Here is a 27869-nt window from a genome sequence, read left to right as displayed (position 1 = left end):
CTCTTTCAGATCCCGCACAGTTTGCTCAATGAACAGATTGAATAATTTTGGGACTAGACAACAACCCTGTTTCACTCCTTTCCTGTCCTTCAACTATCACAACTGAAGTCTGGTTTCTGTACAATCTGTAAACAATCTTTCACTCACTTTATTTCCCCCGGGCTAACTTCAGAATTTTAAAAATTGTAGTTCTGTCAACATTATCAAAAGCTTTCTCCTAATCTACAATTTTCAAAGGTAGATTTATCCTTCTTCAGCCCATCTTCTAGGGTAAGTTTTACAGTCAGTAATGCCTCACTTTTTGTATGTTTCTCTGGAACCCCAACTGATCTTCCTCGAGTTTGGCTTCTACTAAGGCGCTCTCTCTCTCTCTCTCTCTCTCTCTCTCACACACACACACACACACACACACACACACACACTATCTCTCTTGCAAGTAAAGCATGACTTAATGAAAACTGAGGGTTCGTAGTATTCACACCTGTCAGCCTTTTTTTTTTTTTTTTTTTCCAATTGGAACAATTATATTTTTCTTGAAGTCTTAACAGTAACATTTCTGTATTCTCACTGTAACATTGTTTAACTAGTTTAGAGTCATCTGAAAGGTGAAGATGTGTACGTAACTCATGGTAAATTATCAAGAGGAACATCTCAAAAGCTTCTAATGCCATTATGGTTAGCAAAAATAGAAACAAAATGGTACTTATCATGGATGTCATCTTATTAAGTATGGTGATGGGGGCAGAGGGGTAATATTCCTCATGCAATAAATTGTATGTGTTGCATTCATGTAGATTCTTACAATGGTGGCAGGTAAAATGCAGATGATATTCTACACAGCTTAAATAATTTTGTGATCCTGACTGATAATTTGCAAAAGTTCTAATTTCACCATCAAATCTAGGAGAGACAGTGAAGGTAACTACTCACCATATAGTTGGGAAATTTAGCAGTAAACTAAAAACACGGCAGTTGTGTTCGGTAGAGTGGGTGATAAGGAGAGGGGAGGGAAACAAAGAGGTGAAATGAAATCCAGTCTGGTCCTACACATGGCCTATCTCGTCAGACACAGGGCCCCTTCTAAAGGAGGCACTACTTATGCAAAGTTCACTGCAGCTTCTGCTTAACCTCTTATGCAGTCAGGACCACCAACCAGTTATTGTTATGGTGTTTTTGTTATAGTTGTTGTTGTCTTCAGTCCAAAGACTGCTCTGATGCAGCTCTCCATGCTATTCTATCCTGGGCGAGCCTCTTCATCTCTGAATAAATACTGCAATCTACATCTTTCTGAATCTGCTCACTCTATTCACCTCTTGGTCTCCCTCTATGATTTTTTTTTTATTCTCCACACTTCCTTCCAATACTAAAAATACTAAATTAGTGATCCCTTGATGCCTTAGGATGTGTCCTATTAATGAACTCCTTCTTTTGGTCAAGTTGTGTCACAAATTTCTTGTCTCCCCAATTCTATTCAGTATTTCCTCATTAGTTACATGATCAACCCATCTCATCTTCAGCATACTTCTGTAATCCCACATTTTGAAAGGTTCTATTGTCTCTTTATCGAAACTGTATCATCCATGTTTACTTCCACACATAGCTATACTCCAGACAAATAGCTTCAGAAAAGACTTCCTGACACTTAAATCTATATTCAATGTTAACAAATAACTCTTCTTAAGAAATGTCTTTCTTACAATTGCCAGTTTGGATTTTATATCCTCTCTACTTTGGCCATCGTAAGTTATTTTGCAGCCCAAATAGCAAAACTCATCTACTACACTACACTGAGTGTCTCATTTTCTACTCTGAGCGAGGTAGCGCAGTGGTTAGCACAGTGGAAATGCATTCGGGAGGACGACGGTTCAATTAAAACTGATAGTTCAGTAATTTTCACACCTGTCAGCAACTGATTTCTTTGGAACTGGAATTACTACATTCTTCTTAAAGTCTGAGGGTATTTTGCCTGTCTCAAACATCTTGCACACCAGATGCAAGAGTTTTGTCATGGCTGGCTCTCCTAAGGCTATCTGACAGGATTCTGTCACCCACGGGGCCTTGTTTTTACCTAAGTCTTTCAGAGCTTTGTCAAATTCTTCTCGCAGTATCATATTTTCCATCACATCTTCATCTAAGTCCACTTCCCTTTCTATAATACCACTTTCAAGTTCATCTCCCTTGTACAGGGACTCTACACACACTCCTTCTACCTTTCAGCTTTACCTCCTTTGCTTCGTACTGGTTTACCATCGGAGCTCTTGATATTGGTACACTTGCTTCTCATTTCCCCAAAAGCCTCTATAATTTTCCTGTAGGCGGTATCTATCCCTCCCTTAGTGAAATGTGCTTCTAACTGCTTATATCTGTCCTCTAGCCATTCCTGCTAGCAATTTTGCACTTCCTGTCAATCCTATTTTTTTTAAATATTTGTATTCCCTTTCGTCTGTTTCACTTGCTGTATTTTTCAATTTCCTCCCTTCATCAATTAAATTCAGTATGTCTTGTTTTACCCAAGGATTTCCACTATGCCTTGCCTTTTTACCTATTCGATCCTCTGCTGCATTCTCAATTTCATCTCTTAAAGCTTCTTCTACTGTATTCATTTCCCCTGTTCTAATAAACCATCGTATAACACTCTCTCAGAAACTTAACAACCACTGGTTCTTTCAACTTATCCAGGTCCCATCTCCTTAATTTACCATTTTCTTCCAATTTCTCCAGTTTTAATTTACAGATCATGACCAATAAATTGTGGTCAGAGTCCACATCTACCCCTTGAAATGTCTTACAATTTAAAATCTGAATCTGAAATCTGTGTCTTCCCACTATATAATCAACCTAAAACCTTCTGGTGTCTCGAGGTCTCTTCCAATTACGGCTGTAGCTTCCCCTTGCTTTCAGCTGTTCACAGTTCCGGCATAGCAAGACCATTTTGGCTGATGTTATAGGGCCGGATCAGTGAATCCTCCAGACTGTTGACCCTGCAACTACTAAAAAGGCTGCTGCCCCTCTTCAGGAACCACACCTTTTTCTGGCCTCTTCAACTGATACCCCTCCATTTTAGTTGTACCCATGGTACAGCTACTTGTATCGCTGAGATATGCAAAGTCACTCCGTTGACGGCACGGTCCATGGTTCATGGAGGGAGGGCTAAACAGCTATACACCTGAACAAATGGTCATCATCAAGCTATATCCAAGCACACAGTTTATAACCCAGTAGCAGTGTTTGCCACTGAAAATTGCATAACATAATTGGATAGATAAAAAAATCTATTCATGAAGCATCATGAAGTAGAACACACATGAAAGTTGAGGAAATTTTCAAGCTTTTGGAGACGGTGACAACTACTTCTGTCAGAAGGGTTGAAGGGGAAAGAAGAGAGATGAAGGGAAAGGACTAGCAAAGTTTGGGAAATGGGGAGAATTACGGAAAACTCACCTAGAACCTCGGGTCCGGAGAGACTTAGCGGATGGGATGAAAATGAAAGACTGATTGTTGGAGACTGCCCAAATGGAGATTTGAAAACTTAAGAGCTTAAAGGTGAAAGATAGGTAATAAGCAAGAGAGAGATTACTGAACATATATTGTGGAAGAGTAAATATGAGTGCATTAGGCAGGTCAGAAAATAAAATACACTCCTGGAAATGGAAAAAAGAACACATTGACACCAGTGTGTCAGACCCACCATACTTGCTCCGGACACTGCGAGAGGGCTGTACAAGCAATGATCACACGCACGACACAGCGGACACACCAGGAACCGCGGTGTTGGCCGTCGAATGGCGCTAGCTGCGCAGCATTTGTGCACCGCCGCCATCAGTGTCAGCCAATTTGCCGTGGCATACGGAGCTCCATCGCAGTCTTTAACACTGGTAGCATGCCGCGACAGCGTGGACGTGAACCGTATGTGCAGTTGACGGACTTTGAGCGAGGGCGTATAGTGGGCATTCGGGAGGCCGGGTGGACGTACCGCCGAATTGCTCAACACGTGGGGCGTGAGGTCTCCACAGTACATCGATGTTGTCGCCAGTGGTCGGCGGAAGGTGCACGTGCCCATCGACCTGGGACCGGACCGCAGCGACGCACGGATGCACGCCAAGACCGTAGGATCCTACGCAGTGCTGTAGGGGACCGCACCGCCACTTCCCAGCAAATTAGGGACACTGTTGCTCCTGGGGTATCGGCGAGGACCATTCGCAACCGTCTCCATGAAGCTGGGCTACGGTCCCGCACACCGTTAGGCCGTCTTCCGCTCACGCCCCAACATCGTGCAGCCCGCCTCCAGTGGTGTCGCGACAGGCGTGAATGGAGGGACGAATGGAGACGTGTCGTCTTCAGCGATGAGAGTCGCTTCTGCCTTGGTGCCAATGATGGTCGTATGCGTGTTTGGCGCCGTGCAGGTGAGCGCCACAATCAGGACTGCATACGACCGAGGCACACAGGGCCAACACCCGGCATCATGGTGTGGGGAGCGATCTCCTACACTGGCCGTACACCACTGGTGATCGTCGAGGGGACACTGAATAGTGCACGGTACATCCAAACCGTCATCGAACCCATCGTTCTACCATTCCTCGACCGGCAAGGGAACTTGCTGTTCCAACAGGACAATGCACGTCCGCATGTATCCGGTGCCACCCAACGTGCTCTAGAAGGTGTAAGTCAACTACCCTGGCCAGCAAGATCTCCGGATCTGTCCCCCATTGAGCATGTTTGGGACTGGATGAAGCGTCGTCTCACGCGGTCTGCACGTCCAGCACGAACGCTGGTCCAACTGAGGTGCCAGGTGGAAATGGCATGGCAAGCCGTTCCACAGGACTACATCCAGCATCTCTACGATCGTCTCCATGGGAGAATAGCAGCCTGCATTGCTGCGAAAGGTGGATATACACTGTACTAGTGCCGACATTGTGCATGCTCTGTTGCCTGTGTCTATGTGCCTGTGGTTCTGTCAGTGTGATCATGTGATGTATCTGACCCCAGGAATGTGTCAATAAAGTTTCCCCTTCCTGGGACAATGAATTCACGGTGTTCTTATTTCAATTTCCAGGAGTGTATATTGCAAACTAAAAGGGAGGGAAGAAAGAAATAGTTGCTACGAAGAAATGCTGGGACCAAAGAAATTAACATGAATTAAGCAGCAAGAACGGCGGACATGTAACGCCAGTTCCCACCTGCAGAGTTCTGGGAAACTGGTGTCGGGGAGTAGAATCCAGGTGGCACTTGCGATGAAGTGGAGATAGAGGCCATGACTGTCATGTAAAGCATGCCTGTTTCAACACACATCATCTGGATTCTCCTCCCTAACACCATTTTCCCAGAGCTTCGTGGGGGAGGGGGGATGGGAACTGGAGTTACATGTTCTTGCCACTCACTTGGCCTTAATTTACATAAATTCCTTTATTACTTTGGTCTCAGAAATTCTTCTTAGTAAATATTTCTTTCTTTACTCTCTTATTTTCTGACCTGTCTATTTCCCCTCTCCCTCCAATACAACCACACACAATGCACTTAGCTTCCCTCTCTTATTTACAATTGCATGAAGTATTGTCAGTAATCTCTGTCTTGCTTATTACCTTATCTTCCACCTTTAAGCTCTCAGGTTTTCAAGTCTCGTCCGTTGTAGTCTCCAACAATCAGTCTTTCCTTCTCATCCCACCTGATAAGTCTCACCTGAAAAGGGTTCTGGATTACTTTTCCGTAATTCTCCTCACTTCTGAAGCCTCACCAACCCTTTTCCTTTGTCCCTCTTCTTCCCCTTCAATCCTTCTGCCAAGAGAAGGAGCTACTGGCTCTGAAAGCTTGCAAATTTCCGGAACTTTCATGCTTGTTTTCCTGCGACCATGTGGTAAGTAAGTTTTATATTTGTCCAATTATATTATATTTTCAAAAATTGATTAGTCTCACTGAAAATAACATGGCTGACTTCAATGAGTATTTCGCAACTTGTGACATCTGAATCACACACGACTTCCCCCATCCTTCCCCATCATCAGTTTCTTTGAAGAATATAAATTAGTATTGCCTGTAAGTCATATCTATCAACCCCCCTTCACCTCAGTCTTCCAAGCACCTGTCCCACATCCACCTCCATTCCAGTTTACAAACCTTTCCCATTCCATCCACACCTCGGCAATAACTCCCCATCACCTCATCTTAGCCCAATTTATTCATCTATAAGCCAAAACTGTTCTTTCAACCACTTCCCTCTTTCTCTATTCTACCATGGCTCTTCTCCCTCAAACATAGACATTTTACTTCATGGTGTATTGCAAATGATTTGGTGCATTAAGCTGAGCTTATTAGTACAACATTCTTATCTCATTAGCCTTTCCCCTTCCTTCCTACCACTCTCCCTCATATTTTATATTACTTGCTCTACCCAATTCAAACAGTGTCTAGAGACAATGTACCTGCGCGGTGGCGGTGGGAGGGAGGGTGGGGGGAGAATGGAGGTGGGGCTGACATTTGTTTATGTTCGTTAGCTCAGGTTGAGATCAATGACTGAAAATGAAGCTACAGGTAGCAAATATTGTCAATGTGCCTGTCTGCTGCTGAACACCTAAACTACAAAGTAAGTGTTAATTTTACTCACTCCGTTGTATTCTTTCCATCCTTAACTCCACATTATAACAAAGCTCTGGTAAACTGTTACAGGAAGATAATTTTCTCCAATATTCGAGTTTGCAACAAACATTGAAGTGAAGTACCAGGAAAACTTAAATTTCTTATGAAACAAATTTGTGGGGACATAGGCGAACAAAGACCAAAATTTATAATGTTAGGATTTTGTTTATGTTATTCACACCTTGGCGAACAAAATACATTTCACTGCAAACAAAATGCTTCTTTTTGTCTCACCCTCCTCCACTTAATTTGCTTGTAAATGTGCCACACATTTACTTCTACTGTATGCTGCACATTAAGTAGCTTTATAGTACAGGCTAACTTCATCAGTGAAAATTTCTGGTCCCAGCATTCCACCTGCTGTTATTCTTTCAGAATATTATCTTATTGGCATCATTGTATTACCTTGGCTTAGCTGGTAAAGCAGAACCAACAAGTGATGTGCTGTACACCACAGAGGTTTACTACCAAATTTCTGAGAAAGTACATTCTGAGAAAAGTTGAGCAACATTTGACTTACTACCATGCGTCTCATGAAATAACTACAATATGATCATACAGAGATTTATCAACAATCATTCTTTCCATGTACTATTTGAAAATCAAACACAGGAGGAGGGAAAAATATTGTGGTACCACAATAACCCTCTACCATCCAAACACCATAAAGTAGCTTATATACATGCAGATCTAAAGAACACACACACTGTAATGTAGCAAATTATTATGAGTTGTCATCTTGCATTGCATGCGTAGCTTTCCATGGAGCCAGGAGGAGAGCAGATTTTGGTTCTCACGCTCACACAGCAGAGGCTGTTTACTGGGCCAGGCGAGATATGTACAGAGTGGTGCACATAAAACTGGCCCGAACCGGAATGCGAACATGCTAGCTTGTCAGTTTCTTTGACACCCTTCAACAGCAGTAGCATGTGAGTAGTTCATACGGAAAGTAGTCATTATAAACCGTGTACTTCATTTTCATTGTTGAAGAATATGTGCGGTCTGAATCCATTAAAGTTGTTTGCGACACTTTTCATGAAAAGTTTCCTGAAAGTAATATTCCTGCAAAATCGAACGATTCATGATCTAGTGAGAAAGTGGCGTTTGACAGGTAGTGTTGTTAATTCAAAGAGAAATAAGGAACCGACAGTATGTACACCTGAAGTTGTAGCACAGTGATGACACACATTGAAAGAAGTCCCTACAAGTCAACACGATAATCATCACAGCTATGTGGAATATCTTGGAGGTCATGTCAATGCATCCTTCATGGCTTAAAAATGAAACCTTACTGTGTGAATGTTGTTCAGCAAATAAAAGAAGTGGACAAGGGTAAGCGTAAACATTATTGTAATTGGTTGCTGGAAAATGTCGCTGGGGGAAATCTTGATCCGTTCCTGCTTTTTTCAATGAATGAAGCTTGGTTTCATCTGTCGGGTTACGTTAATTCACAAAACATAAGACACTGGGCTACAGAGAATCCCCATGGCATACTGCAAAAGCCGTAACACAATTGAAAAATTGATGTATGGTGTGCTGTATCCAGTAACAGAATTATCGGGCCATTGTTCTTTAACGTAACTGTCAACACATGTTTACTTGCAACTCTACAATGAATTTTCGGCTCTGTTAGTTCCAAACAAAAAATGTTGTGCATATTTCCAGCACGATGGGGCAACTTCTCATGCATTGGATTTGTCCTTAGCTCATATACATACTGATTTTAAAGAAGAGAGGACCATTAGTAAGAGGGCTTGTGGCCACCCCGCTCTCCTGACTTGTCACCATGTGACTTTTACCTCTGGGGATTTGTAAAGGCTAGAGTCTAATACCGCAATCCCAGAACACTTGACACATTTAAAAAAAAAAAAAAAAAAAAAAAAAAAAAAAAAAAAAAAAAAAAAAAAAAAAAAAACATATGTGAAGAAATTTCGAATGTTCCTTAAAGAGAAGCGAAAAGTGTTTTCCTTAACATGCTTTGATGTGCACAACTTTGCTTGGATGTTGGCAGAGAACATTTTGAACACAGACTTTAAATTCCTTTCTAAAATATGCTTATTAAACTAATAAAAGTAAATCTGTTACTTAAACTCTTAATTATATAGTTGTCTTGTGACAGCCAGAGCGAGAGCACCAGCAGCAGCGAGTACTGTTTGTATAAAGCGTTTATTTTGCATTTTGTTTACGACCTTCCACTAAGGAAGGGATTCTATTTGTGTTTATCTGCTCTGCATAGTAACTAACAGTTCTTGATAAAACTTTACGTAGTTTTCGTGTTAGATTTCTTAGTGTTTTCTTGATCGTTTAGAACAGAAAGCGCCCTAAAACCGTCTTTTGTTTGTTTTGCGGCCGTTAGCCACTAGTCACTTGAATCAGCAGTTGTCTTGTGACAGCCAGAGCGAGAGCACCAGCAGCAGCAAGTACTGTTTGTATAAAGCGTTTATTTTGCATTTTGTTTACGACCTTCCACTAAGGAAGGGATTCTATTTGTGTTTATCTGCTCTGCATAGTAACTAACAGTTCTTGATAAGACTTTACGTAGTTTCCGTGTTAGATTTCTTAGTGTTTTCTTGATCGTTTAGAACAGAAAGCGCTCTAAAACCGTCTTTGTTTGTTTCGCGGCCGTTAGCCACTAGTCACTTGAATCAGCAGTTGTCTTGTGACAGCCAGAGCGAGAGCACCAGCAGCAGCGAGTAGTGTTTGTATAAAGCGTTTTTGTACTTATTTGCTGCGCTTAGCTTTTAAATAGTTTTTCTGGGAAAACCTAGCGTAGTTTTCGCGTCTCGTATTTCAGTGAGTGTTTCTTGATTATCAGAGTAGCTCATCAGAAGATTATCTTGGGAATTTGTCACCGTATAGGGTAGGGTAAACATAGTCATGTGTAGGGACTGTGGTTGTTGTGAGCGGACGCAAGGAGAATTGGCCACTCTTCGGGGGCAGGTGGAGGCTTTGTCTGTTAGGCTCATCGAGCTCGAGGCGCAGGCGTCGGCTCGTAGTGGTGTTGGGGCAACTGTGGTGAGACCTATGCCTACTTCGGTGGCCTTGGAATCACATGGAGCCCCTGATGTCGCTGCGTCTTCCGGCAGTGAGCATCTTACCGGTCAGCCATCACTCCAGGGTGAATGGCGGACAGTGGTGGGCTCGCGCATGCCTGGCCGAAAGGCGAAGGTGGGATCTGGCCGCGTGGCAGCTGCCTTACCCCTTTCCAACAGGTACGGGGTGCTTCCTAGTGGTGATGACATCGTTTCCGAGCCACCACAGGATGCCTCGCCTGTTGGGCCAGTGGCCGATTCTCCGGCAAGGTCCCGACAGTCACAGAGGGCGGGCCTATTAGTTATAGGGAGCTCCAACGTTAGGCGGGTTATGGAGCCCCTCAGGAAAATAGCGGGTAGGTCGGGGAAGAATGCCAGTGTGCACTCGGTGTGCTTGCCGGGGGGTCTCGTCCGTAATGTGGAGGAGGCCCTTCCGGCAGCCATTGAACGCACTGGGTGTGACCGGCTGCAGATAGTAGCACATGTCGGAACGAATGACGCCTGCCGCTTGGGTTCTGAGGCCATCCTTGGTTCCTTCCGGCGGCTGGCTGATTTGGTGAAGACAACCAGCATCGCACGCGGAGTGCAAGCTGAGCTTAATATCTGCAGCATAGTGCCCAGAGTCGATCGCGGTCCTCCTGGTTTGGAGCCGTGTGGAGGGTCTAAACCAGAGGCTCAGACGACTCTGCGACTATAATGGTTGCAAATTCATCGACCTCCGTTATTGGGTGGAGAACTGTAGGGCCCCCCTAGACAGGTCAGGCGTGCACTACACACCGGAAGCAGCTACTAGGGTAGCAGAGTACGTGTGGCGTGCACACGGGGGTTTTTTAGGTTAGAGGGACCCCCCCTTGGGCGAAACGATAAAATACCTGACGGCTTACCAGAGAGGACTTTATCATCGTTGATAAAGAACGTCCGTCCTCAGAGACCAAAAACAGGAAAAGTTAACGTAATATTGGTAAACTGCAGCAGTATCCAGGGCAAGGTTCCTGAATTAGTATCTCTTATTGAAGGAAATGGTGCGCATATAGTATTAGGAACGGAAAGTTGGTTAAAACCGGAAGTGAACAGTAACGAAATCCTAGACACAGAATGGAATATATACCGCAAGGATAGGATAAACGCCAATGGTGGAGGAGTATTTATAGCAGTTAAGAATTCAATAATATCCAGTGAAGTTATTAGCGAATGCGAATGTGAAATAATCTGGGTTAAGCTAAGTATCAAAGGTGGGTCAGATATGATAGTCGGATGCTTCTATAGACCACCTGCATCAGCAACCGTAGTAGTTGAGCGCCTCAGAGAGAACCTGCAGAACGTCGTGAAGAAGTTTCGTGATCATACTATTGTAATAGGGGGAGACTTCAATCTACCAGGTATAGAATGGGATAGTCACACAATCAGAACTGGAGCCAGGGACAGAGACTCTTGTGACATTATCCTGACTGCCTTGTCCGAGAATTACTTCGAGCAGATAGTTAGAGAACCAACTTGTGAAGCTAACGTTTTAGACCTCATAGCAACAAATAGACCGGAACTTTTCGACTCCGTGAATGTAGAAGAGGGTATCAGTGAACATAAGTCAGTGGTTGCATCAATGACTACAAGTGTAATAAGAAATGCCAAGAAAGGAAGGAAAATATATTTGCTTAACAAGAGTGATAGGGCACAAATCGCAGAATATCTGAGTGACCACCATCAAACGTTCATTTCTGAGGAAGAGGATGTGGAACAAAAATGGAAAAAATTCAGAAACATCATCCAGTACGCCTTAGATAAGTTCGTACCGACTAAGGTCCAAAGCGAGGGGAAAGATCCACCGTGGTATAACAATCATGTACGAAAGGTACTACGGAAACAAAGAAAGCTTCATCATAGGTTTAAGAGTAGTCGAATCATAGCTGATAAGGAAAAGCTGAACGAAGGGAAAAAGAGCGTAAAGAGAGCAATGAGAGAAGCATTCAATGAATTCGAACATAAAACATTGGCAAACAATCTAAACAAGAACCCTAAAAAGTTTTGGTCATATGTAAAATCGGTAAGCGGATCTAAATCCCCTATTCAGTCACTCGTTGACCACGATGGCACCGAAACAGAGGACGACCGAAGAAAGGCAGAAATACTGAATTCAGTGTTCCGAAACTGTTTCACTGCGGAAAATCGTAACACGGTCCCTGACTTCAGCCGTCGCACGGACGCCAAAATGGAAAATATTGAAATAAACGATATCGGAATTGAAAAACAACTGCTATCACTTAGTAGCGGAAAAGCATCCGGACCAGACGAGATACCCTTAAGATTCTACAGTGATTATGCTAAAGAACTTGCCCCCTTTCTATCAGCAATTTATCGTAGATCGCTGGAAGAACGTAAAGTACCTAGCGACTGGAAGAAAGCGCAGGTCGTACCCATTTTCAAGAAGGGTCATAAATCAGATGCGAATAATTATAGGCCTATTTCGCTTACGTCAATCTGTTGTAGAATAATGGAACATGTTTTGTGTTCTCGTATTATGACGTTCTTAGATAATACAAATCTCCTTCATCATAACCAACATGGATTCCGCAAACAGAGATCATGTGAAACTCAGCTCGCCCTATTTGCCCAAGAAATTCACAGTGCCGTAGACACTGGCGAGCAGATTGATGCCGTATTCCTGGACTTCAGGAAGGCATTTGATACGGTTCCGCACTTACGATTAGTGAAAAAAATACGAGCTTACGGAATATCGGACCAGGTTTGTGATTGGATTCAGGATTTCCTAGAAGAAAGAACACAACATGTCATTCTTAACGGTTCAAAATCTGCAGATGTAGAGGTAATTTCGGGAGTACCGCAAGGAAGCGTGATAGGACCTTTATTGTTTACAATATACATAAATGACTTAGTTGACAACATCGGTAGCTCCGTGAGGCTATTTGCAGATGACACGGTTGTCTACAAGAAAGTAGCAACATCAGAAGACTCGTACGTACTCCAGGAAGACCTGCAGAGGATTAATGCATGGTGCGACAGCTGGCAGCTTTCCCTAAACGTAGATAAATGTAATATAATGCGCATACATAGGGGCAGAAATCCATTCCAGTACGATTATGCCATAGGTGGTAAATCATTGGAAGCGGTAACGACCGTAAAATACTTAGGAGTTACTATCCGGAGCGATCTGAAGTGGAATGATCACATAAAACAAATAGTGGGAAAAGCAGGCGCCAGGTTGAGATTCATAGGAAGAATTCTAAGAAAATGTGACTCATCGACGGAAGAAGTAGCTTACAAAACGCTTGTTCGTCCGATTCTTGAGTATTGCTCATCAGTATGGGACCCTTACCAGGTTGGATTAATAGAAGAGATAGACATGATCCAGCGAAAAGCAGCGCGATTCGTCATGGGGACATTTAGTCAGCGCGAGAGCGTTACGGAGATGCTGAACAAGCTCCAGTGGCGGACACTTCAAGAAAGGCGTTACGCAATACGGAGAGGTTTATTATCTAAATTACGAGAGAGCACATTCCGGGAAGAGATGGGCAACATATTACTACCGCCCACATATATCTCGCGTAATAATCACAACGAAAAGATCCGAGAAATTAGAGCAAATACGGAGACTTACAAGCAGTCGTTCTTCCCACGCACAATTCGTGAATGGAACAGGGAAGGGGGGATCAGATAGTGGTACAATAAGTACCCTCCGCCACACACCGTAAGGTGGCTCGCGGAGTATAGATGTAGATGTAGATGTAGATGTAATGAAACTGTACAATAAAAATGTAAGAAAGCAATGATATGTACATTGATTTTCTTCATTCATATTCCTTTCAGTGAAGGAGCCGGTATTATGCACGCCACTCTGTACTTGCCTAATGCTAAATGCAATATGTTACATATGAATCTGAAGAAGTACTATTAAATATTAATGAATCTTTCCCATACTTTGTACACCAAATTATATGGATAAACCAGCCATATTGTAATTTCTATACTTCCAGGCATATAAATTTTTATCTAAAAACATAATAACCGTGCTGACATTGTCAAACTGAGTTAGGCACTGTAAAGTATTCGTCTATAGTATCAACTGAAACTAAAGTAAGAAGATAGGTTCATATAACCCAATTTTCTGAAATCATCTTCAGTTTCATTACCACAGATTTCCGACGTACGAAATAGTAGTGTGGAAAATTATTATTTCATTCTGTTTTGGTTGTGTTAGTGTTTTGGAAAGACTGAAGGAGTTAATGGAAGATGTATGTAAAGTGAGAATGTGATATTTTATTAGAACTATGTAAATATAAGCATAAGGAAGTTGTTGTGCAATAGGGGAATTTGTGATGTATGTCTGAATCAGCACGAGTTTGTAAAAGACAATCAGAAGGGGTACTGAGTATTATATTTATTAGTAATTTGTTCTGTGGAAAGGAATTACATATTGTTTTTATTAAATTTTATTTAGTTTCGGAATTATGAGATTTCTAGTCTAAATTACTTGTGGTAATCTGATTGGCTGACATTAGAAATACTGCGAGTATAGAAGCGCTCGAGACAATCTGATTGGCTGCTCAATATACTAGCCAATAGGAAGTCTGTGTTTCTCATGTATCTGAGTAGGGCTTTGTGCCTCAGAACTATGAGTCGAGATAGTTTCTCAGGAGCCATCTTCTGATAAACACCTATTTTAAACTGTGTTGATGAAATCTGCACCAAAATAAAGAAATTAGTATGTTTGATTGGTTCTCATGTCGTTTGCAAAAAGCGACTACAGTGTTGAGTATTTTGTGAAAGTTTGAGTGTTGTTGTGAGTGATGTATTTCAGGAGATATTCGAATGTGAACATTTAAAGTGGTACATAAACTCTGCGTGGCATGTTTTGTACAGATTACGAGACATTACGGTGAGCACTTCTGTACAGGGAGCCTACTGAATGACTGAAGTGTTAAATTTCATGTAGTTGTGGATAAGTGACTGCTTAGGACATTTAAAATGTCGGGTCAGACTAAATATCTTCTGGCTGCTTTTCTGTGTGAACTTGTTCAGAGATAGTAACGTTGCATAAATGATGTCTGGATATTACATATGGACCTAATAGGCAGAGTGTGAGTGTGTGTGTGTGTGTGTGTGTGTGTGTGTGTGTGTGTGTGTGTGTGTGCGCGCGCTTCTTTTCTTTCGTGAAAAAGGCTTTGACCGAGAGCTCAGTGTGTAACAGTCTTTTCACTGTACAAATAATTACGGCGATGGGAGATGGCATTATATACATAAAATTAAGCATCAATGTAAATTGCATAATTTGTTTAAGAATCAATACAGCCTGCGTTTAAATTATAGGTAACAGGGTACAACGAAATGGAATGAATGAATGTATAAATAAATAAATAATAAACAGTCTTCTCACTGTCCCTGTCTGCAACTCAATGTGTCATCCTTACAGTGAGTAGCACTACACTTTTCATAATTGTTGATATTCCAACCTGTCCGCTCTATTGCTTAACATCAGCAAATATAGGCCTATAATTACAAGCATCTGCCCTATGATCCACCCTAAAAATAAGAAAGACCTGTGCTTTTTACCAGTCACTGGTTATACTTTGTCACTCCAATGACTTGTGATAAACTACTGCTACGAGGGCAGTTCAATAAGTAATGCAACACATTTTTTTTCTCGGCCAATTTTGGTTGAAAAAACCGGAAATTTCTTGTGGAATATTTTCAAACATTCCCGCTTCGTCTCGTATAGTTTCATTGACTTCCGACATGTGGCAGCGCTGTACGGAGATGTTAAAATGGCGTCTGTAACGGATGTGCGTTGCAAACAACGGGCAGTGATCGAGTTTCTTTTGGCGGAAAACCAGGGCATCTCAGATATTCATAGGCGCTTGCAGAATGCCTACGGTGATCTGGCAGTGGACAAAAGCACGGTGAGTCATTGGGCAAAGCGTGTGTCATCATCGCCGCAAGGTCAAGCAAGACTGTCTGATCTCCGCTTGCGGGCCGTCCGTGCACAGCTGTGACTCCTGCAATGGCGGAGCGTGCGAACACACTCGTTCGAGATGATCGACGGATCACCATCAAACAACTCAGTGCTCAACTTGACATCTCTGTTGGTAGTGCTGTCACAATTGTTCACCAGTTGGGATATTCAAAGGTTTGTTCCCACTGGGTCCCTCGTTGTCTAACCGAACACCATAAAGAGCAAAGGAGAACCATCTGTGCGGAATTGCTTGCTCGTCATATGGCTGAGGGTGACAATTTCTTGTCAAAGATTGTTACAGGTGATGAAACACGGGTTCATCACTTCGAACCTGAAACAAAATGGCAATCAATGGAGTGGCGCCACACCCACTCCCCTACCAAGAAAAAGTTTAAAGCCATACACTCAGCCGGTAAAGTCATGGTTACAGTCTTCTGGGACGCTGAAGGGGTTATTCTGTTCGATGTCCTTCCCCATGGTCAAACGATCAACTCTGAAGTGTATTGTGCTACTCTTCAGAAATTGAAGAAACGACTTCAGTGTGTTCGTAGGCACAAAAATCTGAACGAATTTCTCCTTCTTCATGACAACGCAAGACCTCACACAAGTCTTCGCACCCGAGAGGAGCTCACAAAACTTCAGTGGACTGTTCTTCCTCATGCACCCTACAGCCCCGATCTTGCACCGTCGGATTTCGATATGTTTGGCCCAATGAAGGACGCAATCCGTGGGAGGCACTACGCGGATGATGAAGAAGTTATTGATGCAGTACGACGTTGGCTCCGACATCGACCAGTGGAATGGTACCGTGCAGGCATACAGGCCCTCATTTCAAGGTGGCGTAAGGCCGTAGCATTGAATGGAGATTACGTTGAAAAATAGTGTTGTGTAGCTAAAAGATTGGGGAATAACCTGGTGTATTTCAATGCTGAATAAAACAACCCCTGTTTCAGAAAAAAATGTGTTGCATTACTTATTGAACTGCCCTTGTAGAAAGGGATTGAGTTCTTCTACATATTGTCTGTAGAATCACACTAGTATCTCATCTGGTTCAGATACCTTTCCACTATTGAGTGATTTTAGCTGATTTTCTATTCTGCAATAACTTTTCTCAATAAGCTACAATGCATGCATTGGTTTGTTATTTGCCAGAATCATGATACTTGCACACAGACAACATTAGAGTTTGGTTTCAGAAGTATTTGCTGTATATCTTTCACAGTATCTCACCTTATGTGCCAAATATATAACAGAAAAGGAGAAAAACCTATCAGTATGTGATAGTAGAACAATGATGCAGGTAAATTTTATCATACAAAAGATAAATTTCCTAAATTTCAACCAAGCTGTAGTAACTTATGTCCTGATATTGTTGAGACTCCTTCCTCCTTGTGCAGTTAATAGGAATAGTACAAATTTCAAACAAACCTTATGTTGATAGCAGTCCTCAAGTTAAAATCTATTTTGAAAGCAAACATATTTGTGTAACTCATAATAATGACAGATGGGTCAATTTAATACATTATGTGATCAAAATTATCTGGAAACCTGGCTGAAAATGACTTACAAGTTTGTGGCGCCCTCCATTGGTAATGCTGGAATTCAATATGGTGTTGGCCCACCCTTAGCCTTGATGACAGCTTCCACTCTCGCAGCTCGCAGGCATACATTCAATCAGGTGCTGGAAGGTTTCTTCGGGAATGGTAGCCTTCACGAAGTGCTGCAGTGAGGAGAGGTATTGATGTCGGTCAGTGAGGGCTGGCACGAAGTCGGCATTCCAAAACATTCCAAAGGTGTTCTATAAGATTCAGGTCAGGACTCTGTGCAGGCCAGTCCATCACAAGGATGTTACTGTTGTGTAACCACTCCACCACAGGTCGTGCATTATGAACAGTTACTCTATCGTATTGAAAGATGCAACCGCCATCCCTGAATTTCTCTTTAACAGTGGGAAGCAAGAAGGTGCTTAAAACATCAATGTAGGCCTGTGCTGTAATAGTGCCACGCAAAACAACAAGGGGTGCAAGTCCCCTCGATGAAAAACATGACCACGTCATAACACCACTGCCTCAGAATTTTACTGTTGGCACTACACACTACCACAGATGACTGGACATTCGCCATACCAACACCATGACATCACATCACCACACTGTGTACCACAATTCATCACTCTACACAACGTTTCTCCACTGTTCAATCGTCCAATGTTTGCACTCCTTACACCAAGCAAGGCGTCATCTCGCGTTTACTGGCATGATGTGTGGCTCATGAGCAGCCACTCGACCATGAAATCCAAGTTTTCTCACCTCCCACCTAATTGTCATAGTACTTAGAGTGGATCCTGATGCACTTTGGAAATCCTGTGTGATGGAATGGATAGATGTCTGCCTATTACTCATTACGACCCACTTCAACTGTCGGCAGTCTCTGTCAGTCAACAGACGAGGCTAGCCTGTATGCTTTTGTGCTGTATGCGTCCCTTCACATTTCCACTTCACTATCACATCAGAAACAGTGGACCTAGGGATGTTTAGGAGTGTGGAAATCTCGTGTACAGACATATGACAAGTGACACCCAATCACCTGACCATGTTCGAAGTCCGCGAGTTCCGCGAAGCACCCCATTCTGCTCTCTCACGATGTCTAATGACGTCACTGATATTTAGTATCTGGCAGTATGTGGCAGCACAATGCACCTAATATGAAAAACTTACGTTTTTGGGGGTGTCCAGATGCTTTTGATCACATAGTGTATGTGTATATATGATCTATCCCTGTCCTCAATATAAGTGGGTCTCTCTCATCCTAAGGTTTGAGTAAGCAGTTGTTCCATTTTTACCTTCCTCAACATATCCTCCTCTCCTTCTGACAAAGGCACTATCAGTTCTGAAACTTGTGTCTCTTACTTTTATATGTAATTTTTAGGTGGCTACTGACAGTAGAGGTGTACAAATTCCACTTGCGGCCTGCTTGCCCCTAGCTCCTCTGCAACCATTCATGCAGGTCAGCCTGCCGCGACGTAAACACAAGAGTGGGCGTGTACTGAGGCATAGTGGGTAATGCGGCCGACTTGGGCTCCCGCAAGCCCGGGCTACCTGGCTTCCCGCAGGCCTGCCAAGCTTCACGGGACCCGCTCAGCTCGCTGCACCTGACAACAGGTTGCGCTGTGGACTCTCATGATGCAAACGTAGATGCCGCGAAAAATGGCTCAGAGTCGCCATTGTATTCCCAGCACTATAGTTTTTAGACGAACTGGATACGAAACAAGTGCTTCGATTTCGTTAAAATGCATTTTGGCAATTTAGAATGATTTTGCCAACTTCGAACGAATTCACAGAACCAGTGAAATACATCCTGGAAAAGTAGTTAAATATTTGTATAACTGGTGTCATATTTGGCTGAAACGTACTAAAGTTAAAGAATCTAGACTTCCAAAATCTTAATTTGGTTCTCATTGCAGTACCGTGGTTATCAGGGGCGTAGATAATTTATTCTTCTGGGTAGGGGACCAATCTTCTTTTTGGAGGGTGGAGGTTCACTTCTTTAGTACAAATATCCATCCGTTTCAGTGTTGAAAAATGCAACACAGACTGCATTGCGTTCCACTAAAACAAAAAACATTATCAAGTGTGCCAAATTTAATCAAGGTTGGAATAAAAATTTACAATTTGTCGAATTCCGTTTGGTGAAGTAACCTCTGCCATGCACCCTACGAAATTTTATGGTTTCAAGGTACAGTGTGCAATATTTCATCAAGGTTGTATGCAATACAAACACACGGGCACAATGAAAACGCACTTTCAGTTTTTCTAAAATTTTCCAATTTTTAGGTCGATTCTCCAAAACTTTTATTTCATAAAAACCTTCTCCTGAGAATTACGAGTACAGAAAAAAAAAAAAAAATAAATAAATAAAATAAAATAAAAAATTGCCGAATTGGTCTAGCCGTTCTCGAGTTTTACGATTATCGACACATTTGGCAATTCATTTTTATTTATATGGATAATAAGCCCGAAATATATGCGTAAAGGAAGAATGTACAAATAAAGCCCAATATTATTTGACCTGAAATTAATACATATATTGGGGTTTGTCTTTTGGTGCTCAGGTAAAATAAAAACTTTTAACTAACGTTCGCAATACGACAATGACGCGCGCAGTCTAAACGGCTGCGTAGCGCAGCTCAGCAGTAATATGGGCAGGCAAGCAAGTTTCCCGCAGCCCGCCCGGGTTGGGTTCTGCTTGGCTTGGCTGGGAGTGAAGCAGCCTGCCCGTTCTGTTGACAAGGCGCGGCGGCCTGCCCGCCTGGCCAGCGGGCAAGCATGGGCGGGTTAAAAGCGGAACATGTACACCACTGACTGACAGTACTTCCCTTCTGAAAGTAAGTATTGGCCAACAATTTGGTCTCTTAATTTTTCTGTATAATATTTGTTTCTCCAATAGAGATTTCCAGTCTATAAGCATCATCGCACCACAAATAAGACTTCAACACCACTCTGATGTGATATGTGAACACGTAACAAGGACATTTACGTCCTTTGATACTTGTGTGAATGGTCCTTTATGTTGGAGGTGAGGCTCGCATCATACACAATATTTTAAGTTATTTTTGTGAATAATAATGAACCATGGACCTTGCCGTTGGTGGGGAGGGTTGCGTGCCTCAGCGATACAGGTGGCCGTACCGTAGGTGCAACCACAATGGATGGGTATCTGTTGAGAGGCCAAACAAATGTGTGGTTCCTGAAGAGGGGCAGCAGCTTTTTCAGTAGTTGCAGGGGCAACAGTCTGGATGATTGACTGATCTGGCCTTGTAACACTAACCAAAACGGCCTTGCTGTGCTGGTACTGCGAACGGCTGAAAGTAAGGGGAAACTACAGCCATAATTTTTCCTGAGGGGATGCAGCTTTGCTGTAGCATGGAGAGCTGCATCAAACCAGTCTCAGGACTGAAGACCACAACAACAACAACAACATCAACAACAACAACATAGTTAAAAAAGTAAAAGTGCGCGCGCACTTGCATGCATGCACACACACATGGTCATGTGTTTGGGTGTCTGTGTGGCTGTGAATGTGAATGAGTGCTTTTACTAAAAAAAGAAATCGAAAGATGGGGCGAAAACTGTTTTCAGTACATGTTCATGTGTGCTACGCATCAGTCTGCTGTTCATGTGAACGGATGCCTTTCTCTTATTTTACTTATTTTTCCATTTTGAAATTTCCATTATTGTTATTGAATTACTCTAAACCTCATTATACCGTTTTTGTCCCACCCGTATAGATGAAGCAGTTAATGCTGATTGAGTGTGATTATGTTAGAAGCTGTTATAAAATGTCCGGTAAATTTTTCCTAGTGGTTGCGACTGTTACTAACAGTGTGAAGTATAAAGCAGGACTCGGCACGGGGAGGGGGTTGGGGACAGAGGAGGAGTCCCATGTTGAGAGTGGGATGTCCAGTCTATACAGCATGTCTCAGGAGGAATGATCACTATCCATGAAGGGATATGAAAGGAAAGCTCATTTGAAGCAAAAAATTCCAGAAAACATGGAATCTCAAATGCATATGTTAACAGATATCAACACTTTTTCACCTTTGCCAATGTGAAACATGTCTTCTCCAGAACAAGTGCTCATAGCTCTTAAGGTATGCATTTTACAGCACATGTTTAGTAGACATTTTTTCTTGTTTTTGTCCATACTACGTGCTCCCAGAATATGGAAAGCAAAGAGCTTGCAGTCAAAGAGATTTGTTTCATAGCACTGAAAATGAAGAAGTGCTCATAGGTCTTACAGTATGCATTTTAGAGCTCATATTTACAAGACATTTTGCTTTGAATGGTCACTGATGTCATATCTGTGAATGATTATTCCTCCTGGTACACCTTATGTATGTCATTATCTTTGTATTCTTCAAACAATGAACTCCAGGATGGAATATCTTTATACTGTTATTATTTATTTAAAATTTAAGCATAAGTTTAATGTGGAATTAGTAACTAGAAGCTTTGCTTGTCTGTATCATCTTGTTGCAAAGCTCTTACAAGTGAACAAAATTTTTGCTGATATTTTAGTTAGTATTAGATAAATTTTTAAAACTTAATGTAACTATAGTCCCTTCCACGGCCCACGGCATGTTCATAACATTTCTACAGAATGATACCATGAACAATTGGAAAACGAAAGTTCCACTTGATTTTGTTCTTATTAGACCATTAACAACAATGTAAACAGTCTTACCATGTACATAGGAGATCCACATAATGTTTTTGCCATAACACCATCCTGTAAGAACCTTGCAAAACCAAAGTCAGCTGGAAAGAAAAGAATGTTGGGTAAATATTTGTTAAAATACATAGAAAAATTAAACACTCACTCTCTCTCTCTCTCTCTCTCTCTCTCACTCTCTCTCTCTCTCTATCTATCTATCTATCTATCTATCTGGTTGAATATAATAGAGGGAAACATTCCACGTGGGAAAAATATATCTAAAAACAATGATGAGACTTACCAAACAAAAGCGCTGGCAGCAACAAGCAGACATTTACAAATGTCTGCTTGTTGCTGTGTATGTGCGGATGGATATGTGTGTGTGTGTGCGCGCGCGAGTGTATACCTGTCCTTTTTTCCCCCTAAGGTAAGTCTTTCCGCTCCCGGGATTGGAATGACTCCTTACCCTCTCCCTTAAAACCCACATCCTTTCGTCTTTCCCTCTCCTTCCCTCTATCTATCTGGTTGACTACATTGCTACAGTGTTGCAGCTCACCTGAGTTGTAGTGCTGTGTCAGATGGAGTTGGTTAGAGGAGAAAGGAGGGTGAGGGAGGGGGCAAAGCATAGTGATGGGATAGCAACATGGCACTAGCGAGTTAGCCCCAGCCAAAACAGGGGAGAATTGTGTAATGTACACAATGAAATGAAAAGGTGGATTGGGAGGTGCAGATAGGAAGAAGAACAGTGATATAATGAAGAGAAGTGTGTTAATGTAGAACGAGAAAAATGTGGAGGGGGGGATGGAAACACAGATGGAGGTGGATGTGCGACAAGGGCATATGGAAACTAAAATATGTTAATGGGAATTAACACCACATCCTTCGATATAACAGTCCCCCTTGCCTCAATCTCCACTAGTCCCTATCTCACATCCATCTCTACTTACCCCAGACTTCCACCTCATTCATTCTACTCTCTTTCTCTCTCTTCCTGTGTTTTATCTCCACTGTCAATCCACTCCTCCATAACAAGATGATGATCACTTTCTCTCTTCATTCATGTAGCTAGATATACAAATATATGAATGTCTGACCGGGTACAATTGTGGGGCTTCATCCACCTGCATACACCCCCAACACTTTGCAAATATTTTTTTTTTTATTTTTTGTACTTCGGTACTTCTTATTTGGTTAATATCAAAATAACTTTAAATTTAATACATTGTTAGTATTGGTCATGCAAAAGGAAAACAATAATAATAGCAAATATTTTTCTGTTTACTTTCAACCAGGCAAGAGTATATGAAACTGAAAGCAAAGGGTTCAAAATTATGTGATGCACATAATTCAAACAAAACAAAATAAAATTACATTAAATAGGTCTCTCTATTGTAAGCATGATTGATCAACTTACCAATCTTAAGTGTTATTTCATGAGGCTGTGGGCACATCTTACCACCTGAATGGCTGAGAAGAATGTTTTGTGGTTTTAAATCTCTATGTACAATGCCTTTTGCATACAAAGCTTTCATGGCACCAGCTGCAATAATAATAAATTATTAAGATATCTTAAACAGAAACATTGGTTGTTTAAGGAAATTACATTACATAATGGCTTTCATTTACACATAATAACAGTGTGCAACACACAAACTGCACTAGAAAACAAGGGATATTCCCTTACATGGAACAGTATTTAACAAGTGGGATACAAAGACACACCATAATACATATGTGCTTCTGGACATTTCTTTTCAACATTTAAGAGAAAACATTTGAAAGGAATTGTGCAGAAAGATGACAAAGCCAAGAAACGTATTTGGAAAGGTGGGTTGGGAGATAGAATGAAGTTGCTAAAACATTTTGTAACTGACTGAATACGACCATGTAGCGTATCATAAGATGTAAGTAATGGAAAATTCAAAATCCACATTGATAAGGGTAGGTTCTGAACTTCATCATTACTGTAACTAAAGCCCATATATTTTTCTCTAAGTGGCAGTGTATCAGATAAAAATTATATCATGCTGAGAAAACCCAATTACATTGCACCACTGAATTATATACAAATGAATGGTCTGAAGACTTCAGTGCTGTGTTGATATATCATTAAAAGCTGCAGTGTACATCTCCATGAAACATACATGAAGGACTTCCATACTACTACTACTACAAAATTAGTGAGACAGAGTACATGTTTCCAAAATTCTCTTCATAATTTCTTCTAGCTCTGTCTATTAATTCGGCCCTCTTAACCTGTAGCAGCTGTAGAGCTGTCTGTAGCGGACCTGCACCTTATTCTGAAGCGAGATGTTCCCTGCCACTTACTACAAAGAAGCACTCCTTACTCTACTACCAAACAACGGTGTATTCGTAGTTAGCAGGGGGGAGGGGGGCAGGGGGGGAGGGAAGGGAACAAAATAGGAGAAGAGCAGGGAAATATGGGCAGGTGCATTGGCAGAGGGCTGCAAATAAACAGGTAGGGAGATGAGCAGTTTCCACTCCCTCTGGACTATCACCTCCTCCCCATTCTCATCTCCCACCTTGTTTATTTGCAACCCTGTGCCAACACGTCGGCCTGGCTTACCATGCTCCTCTGCTTTTTCATTCCTTATTTCCCCACCTCCCTACCCAACAATCTCCTGACACTGCAGCTGTTGGCAGTCTAGACCCTGCACACTTCACCAGACTGCCTTCGTCTCTCTCCCACCATTATTCCTTCCCATTCCCCTTCCCCATATTACTGTTTGCATCCCACGTGATGTTGCATTTAGCCCGAGATGCTGGAGTTGACAGTCATGTGCACATGAGATGTGTTTGTGTGAGAATATTGTAGGTGTGTGTGTGTGGGGGGGGGGGGGGGGGGTTGGTATGGGTGTCTTTTTACTGACAAAGGCTGTGGCCCAAAGCTATATGTGAGTGTTTTTTAGTCTGCCTGTCTGCAACTTGACATGTCTTCTTTAGGGTAAGTAGCAATCTATGTTTACCTAAAAATTGTTCAAATGGCTCTAAGCACTATGGGACTTAACATCTGAGGTCATCAGTCCCCTAGACTTAGAACTACTTAAACCTAACTAATCTAAGGACATTGCACACATCCATGCCTGAGGCAGGATTCGAACCTGCAACCGTAGCAGCAGTGCGTTTCCGGACTGAAGTGCCTAGAACCGCTCAGCCACAGCAGCCGGCTATCTTTTCCTACATTGTTGATATTCCTACATGGAGTTTCCATTGTTTCATTAGATAGAGAAGAAGTCATTGGAATGCAAATTCCCACTAACTATGTGTCTACAAAAGCATGAGTAGATGATGAAAGACCAATGGCAGAAAACAATCTCACAGACATGCTGCAGCGAATTCTAAGATTGTTGTTGAGAAGACAACACTCTAATCATCTAATCAGAAATACTGGAGGATATGATACATCTCATCAGCTCTGATCAGTGACACCGCCAACTATTTCAGCAGCTATGTCTTACAGACTTTCAAGTTTTTGAACCCTAATGGCAATATGCAAATTTGATGTGTGGATGTTCTTGTTATTTAAGCCTATAAACACATTAACCCAAAAACATCAGAGCACATGGGAAAATTATGAGTTTTCATGGGGATGTAATATTTATCACAGAAGGTGCACTCTATATGTAGAAAATGGTTGTCATGACCAACTCACAAAGTGTCATCTGACAGACTCAGACCTCAAACTACACTATGGAACAGTTTATGACCACAAATATCGCTTTAAAAAATTGTTGGTTTTGTGACACTTAAAAAGTGGATTTAGTAACATCATAACCAAATTACAACCTTCCAACCGAAGCTAGACCTCAGATTATGCAGCAGATTCTAGTCTGTCACCACTACCTCTATGTACAGGAGCTGATGACATCAGTGGTAAAAATAGAATGGCTGTTTCAAAAATTTCAGTATACCAGTGAATTTCAGTACACCATGCGGGAGCTGGGTGGTTTCATGAGGGGTCAGTATAGGGACCTCGTAGCTAATCCACGATTTACATGAGATGGCAGAGTACATGCTTGTTCAGCCTGACATGAGGTGGGGAGGTAAAAAGTGGCATATACTGATGATGTTTCATAGTGTTTCCACTGTATTCATCTGTCCTGTAAAGGTTATAAGCCATTGGCATGGGGTCAACATAATGTTTCAATAGACATGATGTTAAAGATAACACTGATCACAACTGTAAACTCCAGCATGACAGTCTCTGTTGTAAAGTCTTAGTTACTTCACATGTACCTTGAAACAACTTTTACTGCATTAATACCATTTTATCAGTGAAATCTTTCCATCTCCTTACTCTCTTTTCATTGAAATCAGGAGCCCACAACAGCTAGGATGTCAGAATGAATATCTCACTCTGATGGACAGAGAGCTGTTGTGAAAGTTTCTAACTGAATAAAGCAGTGCACTGGACCAAAACTCGGACACTGCCATCAGAAGGAAAGGGTTCAAGTTTGAGTCAAGCTGGGGGACTTGTTGAGGGTCCTGTCTGACAAACTTTAATGTCTTTAAGCGGTGCACATGGTCTGCCATCCAACCAACCTCGCAGAGCTGATGATAATTGGTCAGATAATCTTGACTAGGTTTTATATCTATTATCTTTCAAGCATGTTTACTCACGTGTGAAAATGATGACAAGATATTGTTCTTGGACTCAATACACTACCTTCCTCTTCAATTTTGCTCAGCTACCATCCTATTTCACTAACAATTTAGGAAAAGACAGATTGTTACTTACTGTAGAGAAGGTATGTCAGATTGCAGACAGGCACAGTTAAATGACACTCACATATAGCTTTTGGCCACAGCCTTCATCAGTAAAAGGCACACACACACACACACACACACACACACACACACACACACACACACACACACACACACACACACATACAAGCAAGCACACCTCACACAACATACAAGCAAGCACACCTCACACACACATGACCACCAACTCCAGCACCTTGGGCTGGATGCTGAAGTTGGCGGTCGTGTGCGCATGAGGTGTACTTGCCCCCCCCCCCCCCTTTTTGGTTGTGTGTGTGTGTGTGTGTGTGTGTGTGTGTGTGTGTGTGTGTGTGTTTTACTGACAAAGGCTTTGGTCGAAAGCTATATGTGAGTCTCTTATAACCTTGCCTGACAGCAACCTGACATGTCTTCTGTATGGTGAGTAGCCATCTGTCCTTTCCTACACTGCTGATATTCGTACCTGAGGTTTCCACTAGGTTAATAGTGGGCACAGGTGATTCATTTGTGGAAATATATACGCCACAGTTGATGTTAGGGCCTGCATCACTTGCACATGTCCATGTGGTAAAGGCCACAGTTTGTTTTTTTGTATTTTTAACTCTTACCCCAAATGGTCTACCTCCATAATTGATTGATCAGCACATCTGTCTGCCATGTACAGGATCTGTGTTCAAACTCCAGTACTGCCTGGGATTTTTCCTTGGCGGGAAGACTGGAAAAGGGTCCGCTTTGCCTCGTGATGGCAATTGGGGAACTACTTGAATGAAAAATGATAGCTTCAATGTGTGGAAAGTTGAAAAATGGGCAAGAGAGAGCGGTGCTGATCACTTGCCTTTCATATCACATCTGAATGACACCATACAGCAAAGTATGAGATTGCAGCTGGTTGACATCATGCTCTTCTCTGGGTCTGACTGCAGAGTTTTTTTCTTAGTTGCCACAAATGAGTTAAAAATGGTAGGCTTTCTAACTGTACGATAGTCAACTCATAATTTTCATGCATTGTTATTTTTTCTTCCATGTACACAACTCAAGACTAACTCCAAACTAGATGACTACCAAACCAATTAATGTAGGATTGTAGAGAGCAACAAATTATTTCTGACAATGAACTTCTTGTGCTTCACCACAATTTATGCCTATGCATTGAAAGTTTACTATACAATGGACATTGTGATGCAGGCAGATGAGCTGGTGTGAATCACACAATGGAATAGTGTGCTGAACTACCATGGAGCCCACATGTGACGTACAATATG

The 27869-nt window shown here is 42.0% G+C and overlaps 1 protein-coding gene across 1 annotated transcript in view; it reads right to left on the bottom strand.

Annotated features, from left to right (window-relative positions):
* Positions 1 to 27869, bottom strand: part of LOC126182811 (serine/threonine-protein kinase unc-51) — a 186347-nt gene that overhangs the window by 131491 nt on the left and 26987 nt on the right. Inside the window, exons 7-8 of the mRNA XM_049924881.1 lie at positions 23255 to 23380; positions 21871 to 21944 (exon numbers count right to left, since the gene is read on the bottom strand). Coding sequence (XP_049780838.1) covers positions 21871 to 21944; positions 23255 to 23380 — 200 coding nt within the window. The remainder of the gene's footprint in view (positions 1 to 21870; positions 21945 to 23254; positions 23381 to 27869) is intronic.

This window comes from Schistocerca cancellata, chromosome 1 (assembly GCF_023864275.1).
Source record: "Schistocerca cancellata isolate TAMUIC-IGC-003103 chromosome 1, iqSchCanc2.1, whole genome shotgun sequence".
Lineage (NCBI taxonomy): Eukaryota > Metazoa > Arthropoda > Insecta > Orthoptera > Acrididae > Schistocerca > Schistocerca cancellata.
This window is presented reverse-complemented; position numbering and strand designations above follow the sequence as displayed.